Raw genomic sequence first — 8840 nt, 5'->3', positions numbered from 1 at the left:
AAACTACTTTCTTATTATATTATTTAAGTTTTAAGTTGATAATATTACATGGCAATATTAATAAAAAATCCTGAATTTCCCCTAATGCGAGAATTGTAACATTTTCTATCTAAGCACTACCCCTTCAAGAAGTATGAAATTTAATGTAAATAACTCATTATAATGTTGTCATTGTTCATGCAAAGCATAATTTTTATAGCCTTCAATGTTATTTAGTTACAGAGACATAAAATTTAAAATCAGAACCCACATGTCACATCCTCTTTTTCACAAATTGCCAGTAGTTCTCTCTGACACTCAATACTATATTACTTATAACTAATAGAAAGCCAAGGTTTTCATTTATCAAATGACATATTATATTATTTTCTGTGCAAAGAATTGTCTATTTCATTTCCAGTTCAAACTTTATTCCCACAGAAAACACATTGAAGAGCTAAGCTGAATTTTTAACAGCTCTTGTCTTATAGTTAGAAAGTCAGAAAAATTGTGATAGTAATGGGACATTGTCTGCATTTTACATGTGATTATTCTGTGTTCTTTGATGCATCATTTAATTAAATAAAAAATTAATTAATACAATAGTACCTTAGTGAGAGAGTTAATTTATACACAAAACAGTACTGTTTAGCTGTGTGATTCCTTGAAAAAAAAAGGGTCACGCTAAAACACAAGGATTAACCAAAAGACATACTCTAAATTTGTAATACTTATCATTTATAGAGATGGTTTGAATTTTCCATCTAGCACCAGAACTGTCAAAACCTCTGAAAACAAATTATGCCATTCACATGTACTTGTTTAAGATCAAATTTTGTTTCCTTAGAGAAAAGTATTTCCAGTCACTATATTGTATTCAAGTTTTTGGTACGCTATTGCTTGTGTTTATTATGAATTTAGTTTAACCTTTTTTTAATGTTTTGTTTACTTTTATTGCCAATTTGAAACTTTTAATGTATGGTATGGTGCCATTTTGCCAACAGATTGATCTGAAGAAAGCATTTATCTAATTTCTTAAATATTAAATAAAATTAAGTTTGTTTCTAAGACTAACAATAGAAAATATTTTTTACACTTAAATAATGATTGTTCTGGTTTTATTATTATATGAAAAAAATAACTTTTATTGTATATAGTTCATTAGTCTTCAGAGAGAGAGAGTTGTTTTTGTAAATTGACAGGTGGAAGAACATATGATTTTTGTATGCTAGTTGAAGGAATACTGATGTTGAATCTGTTATCCATTTTTTGTTAACTAAATTTAACATGATCAGCTATCATAAAGTATCAATTAAACCTTTTTAAATATAAGTAAGTGCAAAAAGAGGTATTAAGTATTTTTTGTGAAGTGTTTTGTATATAATTTGTTTTGCCAAATTTACTTAGTGTTAATTTTGTTGGAAGATTTTAATGTTTATACGTAAGCAAATGGTAATCTGTGACTTGAATGTTGGAAAAATAATTTAAAGCATTATTATTTCCATACAGTAATTTTCTTTTTCCTTCTTCTTTGCATGGTTTCCTTGTACCTAGTGGTTTTCCCCATTTTATCTCTCTCTCTTTCAGTGACATCCCATCATGTTTGTGTATGTCTCGATGAACAGCAATGTGCTTGTCTGCTGGCAGAAACAACAAGTTGTTCGTGGTTTTCTCAGATGGATAATTCAGTGAAATACAAATGTAGCTTCTTGTCTGCTTCCTGTCTGTACTGTGTTTAATGTCTGGTTGTTCACTTCAGATCTTACTGTTAGCTTTCATTCCTTATTAACTCTTTGGTGTTTCTACTCAGTCAGTTTCTACACAGATTAGTTGGTACAAATGTAAATGTCTGAATATAATTTGTCTGTTTTTTATTATTCCTACCATACTACTGAGCTAGTTTTTGCAATAATAGAAGAAGTGGTGGTTATGAATATCTTCATTTTGCTACTGCCTAAACACTGAACTGGAGTTGATACCCCAGTGTTGTTTCTTCAAATATTGTTACTCTGTACTTAAAACTAGAGGAGGTTTAGCTAAGTGTCAGAAAATACTGTTATAATGTTCAGAGTATGTCACAAGATACTGCAATATGTGTACTTTCTATAAGTGTATTCACCATGAAACACTAAAGATATTCATCAGGTAGTAGTAATTATAGGTATCAGGCAGGTAGTATGTGTATCTGTATTACTGTGCTACTGCACTACTAAGTGCCTGTTAAATGATATATACAATTATGATACTAGATACAGTATAGCAAAAAAGCATGTGTGCTCTCATATTTTGTTGTTGCACAAGCTAAATTTTTGTCTCTTACTCTTTTTTTTTATTAAAGATGATTAATACTATATATATCTTAATCTTCCTATTATGTTGAGAATTAGGTACATCTTTATGTTGCAGATCATCATAGCCCATTGTTATTTCAAACATATTTATTTTATATCAAATATACAATGTAATGTAAGCTCTCACTCTAATTAATCCAAAGATATATTTAGTTGCATCAAAATGTTATGGAAAATAGTCGTGTCAAATAGACCCAAAACATAAACAGGAAGGTAGGAGGATATTCAGCTCCAAATTTTCATTGATTGGCCAAAAGATGCAGAAATTATAGTAACTAGCTGGTAATAACTGGTCATGAAATATGGTGCTGTCAATATGCTATTTACTTCTGTTTTTTGTTATTAAGTGTTCTAGTTTGACTTTTAGTTGTTATGAAAAGAAAATGTGGACTCAAACTATTGATACAAGGTTTCAATTAATTGATTAGAGAAGAAAACACTTTTCTGAGTGTAGAAGCATGCATTATTTGAAGAAGAATTAAGAATATGAGTATTTAATTACTACTTACAGGTTATTAACTATGACAACCAATAAACTGCTACTGAATAAATGGTAGTAATTATTAAGTAAATGTATTTTAACTGTTTTTGAAACAAGTTAGAAATTTGCTTAGAAGGCCTTTACAGTTTCAGAAACTGACTTCCACTTTTCATTTTAGTTATGTTGATTTAAAAGAAGGTAAAGTAATATTTTTAATGGTCTATATAATTTATCAATGTTTTATTTGAAGATTGAGAGATCCACGATGTACTGGAAAGGGTTTGAAATCCAAAATCATGGTCATTAACATTCAGCAGAAATGCATAAAAACAGAAGTAAATATTCTCATAGCATTACAGAGCTAATGAATAACATTTTGTGTGTATGCATGCACACTGAAATGTATTTTTAATGGCCCTCAGTAAGGGAATATATTGTTTTGACAAACTAAAACAAAAAGAACTTGAAAGTATTTTGTAATTCAGGTGAACGTATGATAAAGGAGAATCAAAAATCATAGTTAGCATTGTGATTAGCAATAAATCGTAATGTTAACTTGGAGCTCCTATGCTGCCTGATCGTTATGTGAACAATAAAAAATCATAATGTTAACTGGAGTTCCTATGCTGACTGAGCATTAGCAATAAATCATAATGTTAACTTGGAGCTCCTGGGATGCCTGATTATTACATTAGCAATAAATCACAAAATAATGATTAGACGACATAGGAGCTCCAAGTTAACATTATAGTTGATCAGGCACCATAAAAACTCAATATGCTTTATTGCTAATGTAATGATCAGAAAGCATAGAAACTCAAGTTGATGTTATAATTATGATTTATTGCTAACTCGATGATCAGACAGCATAGGAGCTTACTGTATTTTGTCAACCATATAGTAATACTATAGATGCCATTGTACCGTGCATTACAAGCTATAAAGTGTATTGTATGTGTTAATTTATTGTTTTACTCATGTGTTTGAAGTTTAATTTGTATAATGAACATAATATATTTACATAAGCTACTGAGTACTGATCCATCATGATAGTTCTTTTAAGTTTCTGCTAGATATTCTTGGTGTTATTTTTAAATTCAGAAGAACATGGTCTGCTACTTGGTAACAAGATTCTATATTCTGTCAAATATCCCTGACTTGTATCTGTTTTGTATATCCTTATACCATGTGTCAAGTGATCATGTTATTTTAAATTTATTTTATTATTATATTAATGGTTTTTTGTCAGATGTTACTGTCGTGTATAGGAGTGTACAAATGACTAATATAATACCTCTCAAAAATTGTTGTACCAGTATCTATCACATTCTGTAGTTCCACTTACCACTCAAAAATTGTTGTACCAGTATCTATCACATTCTGTAGTTCCACTTACCTCTCAAAAATTGTTGTACCAGTATCTATCACATTCTGTAGTTCCACTTACCTCTCAAAAATTGTTGTTCCAGTATCTATCACATTCTGTAGTTCCACTTTTCAAAAATTGTTGTACCAGTATCTATCACATTTTGTAGTTCCACTTACCTTTCAAAAATTGTTGTACCAGTATCTATCACATTCTGTAGTTCCACTTACCTTTCAAAAATTGTTGTACCAGTATCTATCACATTTTGTAGTTCCACTTACCTTTCAAAAATTGTTGGACTAGTATCTATCACATTCTGTAGTTCCACTTACCTTTCAAAAATTTTTGGACCAGTATCTATCACATTTTGTAGTTCCACTTACCTTTCAAAAATTGTTGTACCAGTATCTATCACATTCTGTACTTCCACTTCTGTGCTGCTTGTTATTTGCTAGGCTTTAAAATATTAAATCAATATATATTAAGTGTTTTCACAGAGCATTGTTATTGTACCTGAAGTAGGATGTAAAATATATTGTGGTGCTTACCATGTATCACTATAATACTTACTGTTTACCTAGTTTATTGTGTTTCTTCATATTAGTGTAATTTATTAAGCATTTCTCAAACCTTGCACTTGTCATCTATCAAATATCACTATAATATTTAGTATTTTAAAGATGCTAATGCACTTATTATTTGTTATCAGTTGTGTGAAATATTGCATGGTAAGAATGTCCTTGAAGGTAGTCTGTTTATTATTTATATTAGATTGGATAGCCCAGTTTTACTAACGTATTTTGTTAATATGTAGTTATTTACAACAGTGTACTGGGTGCTATTGTTTCAAGCCTCAGCTTTTTAAAGTAAATGATCAAAGAATGAGAAGAAAAAAAGCAATTTTCTCACTAATTGAGAAGATGATATTTTAAATGATAGAAGTATTATTTATAGTTTTTAAAAATTGCCACTACTTACTCTATGATAGGATAGCATTTTATTTGTTTTGATGTTGAATATAGAAAAAGATGCCTCCCCCAAAGTATGGTTCTCAAATTGTGTTTATAAGTGGAAGTGAAAGATAAAAAGCAATTAAAAAAGGAAATAAGATCACTGTCTATAAATTGTATAAATTGGTTTTATGAAAAGAATGTGGTAAAATATACTGTATGACTTTATTTAGATGAAACTGACACAGTAAAAGTTTTAATGTGTGTGGAAAGGAACTGTTTGTGAAAGAAAAAGTTTTATGTTTTTTTATGAGTATACCTAAAAATTACTCTTAGCAAGAAGCAAGCTACTTCTGTTAATTCTTTTGTAGCATTTTCTTGAAACTATGTGATAAGTGTGTCTATTTCTAATGCTAGTTATTCAGCTGGTTTTCCAAGCAAGATATATTTACATATGGTGTTGTTCAAACTTTCTGATGTTGTAACTGTAGTAATTAACGCGTTATTGCAGTTATATAATTTAGCTAATGTGAAATTCAGCTTTTATAACAATGTTATAGAAAACTTATGAATTATTTAGTGTAAATTTAATTGAGAGCCGATTTGAGATTGATACCACCACCAATAAGATCAAAACACAAAACTGTTTAAAGTCCAGATTTATTGATGTGAAACAATATTTGTTTTAAAATCAATTTATTAGAATCTCTACCTGACAAAGATTATTTACTAATTGCATGTGGCAGAGATCCAAGCACTTGAAATAATTGTAGTTAACCAAAGCTGTAGTGATGTTTTATATCAGTATAAGCTTTTGAATAGTAGTTAGTTTATTCTGGTGGAACTTATATCAGTGTGTATTTATAATAGTATGATGTATATGTATATAGAAAGAATGTTATGTGGCATTGCATTTTTTTATTTTATCTCATTACTTAATATTTTAAAAGTCCTTTTTTGGCTTTGTTGTGCTGTATTTGTAAGTCATGTTGTATGAAAAGCTATCGTATGGGTAATTATAAATAAATGTGTATTTTTTTTCCTTGTTAGTATCTCATTCTCTTTCCTGATACTGTACTAAAACATGTAAAGAACCTCAAATGCTATGGCATTGCCTGTACTGCAAAAGATGTTGAAAATGACACAAGGTGGCATAATGAAACTAAAAATTTTTGATAAGAAGACAACTAAAAATGTAGTGATAAATATCTAAGAAGAAAATTCCAGAAAGCTCAAGATACATCAAATATTTAATTTCACCTACAAACCGAAAACATTAAGGTAGAACTGAGATGGAAAACATTAAGCAGTTGCACAATTAGAAGTTTTAAAGATCAACAATTTGTGAAAATTCCTGTGGCTGATGACTGATAACTTCTGTTGTGTGAGAAATGAAACAGTTTCATTGTTTTGAGTTTTTAAAGAATTTAAGAGAAACTGAATATAGAGAAATAACACTTGTCAATGCCATATGGTTGCCTTCATCATGGGACCTGTAAGTATAGATAGGTTACACTGCTAGTAGTGTTATGGTATTTTGTGTCATGTAATTTATCAAGGACTTAAATCCAGTAGAACAAAATTTATATGTTGAATTTTATTATTCATAGGTAATACTAGCACATGCAATAAAACCTGAAAATAATATCAGTTTCCAAATTTGTTACATAATACATTAGTAGCCTCATGTAGAATTTAAGTTCTACATTATAGTAGATCTGATAAGATTAAATTGTGTACAAGAATTGATATCAGGGTTATCATAAATAGTGTACAATTAAACTTATAGTGTGTGGATTTGGTTATGAATTTAACTATTTGTGAATTGATTTAATGAACAACTATGGTTTAAGTCTGCTGACTGAGTAAACTAACTTAGGCTAAGGCCTAACCATATTATATCCATGGTATATACTGTTTCAGTATAAAATTCTCAGCCTGTTCTTTGCTAGTTGAGGCCACTATGCATTTAAGATTTGATTTTAAATGGGTCTCTTGTATGTTTTTTCTTCTAATATGCTTTATAGTACACCAGACTGAGTTGTACAGTTGTATTATTTCTTCCAGAAAGGGTTTTTTTGTTTTTATAATAATAGGTCATGCAGGGCCTCGTTGGTGGAATGGTTCCTATTGTTAATGTTTCAGATCACTGTTTTCATTTGAATCAGAAGAAAGTTTAAATATTCTCAATTTTGTTAATTCAGATTTCTTTACCTTTATTTTCTATACCTGTACAGTATAAGATAAGCTGTTAGTGCAGATTTAAACTTATGGACTAACAGTCGATTTTATAAAATTAAAGGTTTAATATTTATTGGTGTTTTATTAATATTCAAAATAGGCTGTGATATTCTGTGTATATTCTTACTTAATTTGTTACTGTTGAGACTTTTGAAATATTTCATACATATATATGGATTTTCAAGAAGTGTGTAAAATGGTTTAAAAAGTTGTATTTGTAAATTCTTCAAAAAATGAACAGTTATATTTAATGTGCACATTATTCATCCAGCAGTTGGAGAAGTAAAATAATTTAAGATAAGAATAGGATATATCTAATAATTTTTTACATGTGGGAGTTTATACATTACTCCAAATACTTGAATTAACTACATCACATTGTTTTTATTATCCACCCAGTAAGTCATCCATGTATATATATATATATATATATATACATAATTATCTACGATGCAGGTGCACTTATTTAAAGTTTTTCTTCATGTGATGATAGACACTTTTAAAATCAAAATTACCAGAATTATGTTCTTGGAAAGCAACTCACACAATGATAGTTACTACAATATTCACACAAAAAGGTTTTCATAAAGTGTTTTAGCAAGTGTATAAACAAATAATTTAGTTACAGTGTAGCTGTTCAAATACAGGTACATGACCATGGGAAGTATACAGTTTGTGGACATTTAGAGGAAACAGATTATTAAGAATAACTACTACCACTTCCACAACTGGGATTAAATTTCATTAGAGTTAATCAGTGCAGCAGTTCAGATAGCAATGTTCTTTACATACTGAAAGTAATAGTTACTCCAGTATGTGAACCAGCTTAAGTTCTTGCATTTATCTGATGTATTTGCTAAATGTTGCAAGGTATTAATGTTGTATGCCATGGCTACAAAAAGTAAGACATTTTACCTGTTGTCTAGTGCTCGCTGAAAAGATAATTTACTAAGATGGAAATATTAGTGCTACAGTATTGGTAATGGATAAAATTTTGTAGTTAATAGCTACAGACCACAGTTCTAATTTAAGAGTTAACTACAGTTGGGATGATAACAGACTTCCAAAGAAAAGCATACTTTAACAGTTAACTATGGCTAGGATTATAATAGGCTTCAAAAGAAAATCTTACTTTAACAGTTAACTATGGCTAAGATGATAACAGGCTTCCAAAGAAAAGCTTAATTTAACAGTTAACTATGGTTAAAATGATAAAGTCTTCCAAATAAAAACTTCCTTAAAGTAAAACTTAGTTAAGGGTGCCCACATCTCTAAATGAAATCTATGGAACAACAGATAAATACTTAGTTTTTATATTATTAAACTTACTTGCTTACAAAATATTAGGTCATCAAGAAATTAATGTTGCTTATTTTGGATGGAAAAACCAGAACAACTTGTATATCAAAACAAAACATTTATTAAATGAAATAGTCTACATTGTTATCAATGATGCTTTTCCATCTTACAAT

The 8840-nt window shown here is 29.2% G+C and overlaps 1 protein-coding gene across 11 annotated transcripts in view; it reads left to right on the top strand.

Moving 5' to 3' along the window:
• Positions 1-8840, top strand: part of LOC106458732 (phosphatidylinositol 4-phosphate 5-kinase type-1 alpha-like) — a 104824-nt gene that overhangs the window by 86318 nt on the left and 9666 nt on the right. For 2 of the 11 annotated variants that reach the window (XM_022385018.1, XM_022385017.1), the window contains exon 22: positions 1567-2220. The exons of the other annotated variants lie outside the window; for them this stretch is intronic. In XM_022385018.1, coding sequence (XP_022240726.1) covers positions 1567-1569 — 3 coding nt within the window. In that variant the 3' untranslated portion in view covers positions 1570-2220. Of the gene's footprint in view, positions 1-1566; positions 2221-8840 lie in introns of those variants that run through there. 11 annotated transcript variants of the gene reach the window in all.

This window comes from Limulus polyphemus, unplaced genomic scaffold, assembly GCF_000517525.1.
Source record: "Limulus polyphemus unplaced genomic scaffold, Limulus_polyphemus-2.1.2 Scaffold506, whole genome shotgun sequence".
Lineage (NCBI taxonomy): Eukaryota > Metazoa > Arthropoda > Merostomata > Xiphosura > Limulidae > Limulus > Limulus polyphemus.
This window is presented reverse-complemented; position numbering and strand designations above follow the sequence as displayed.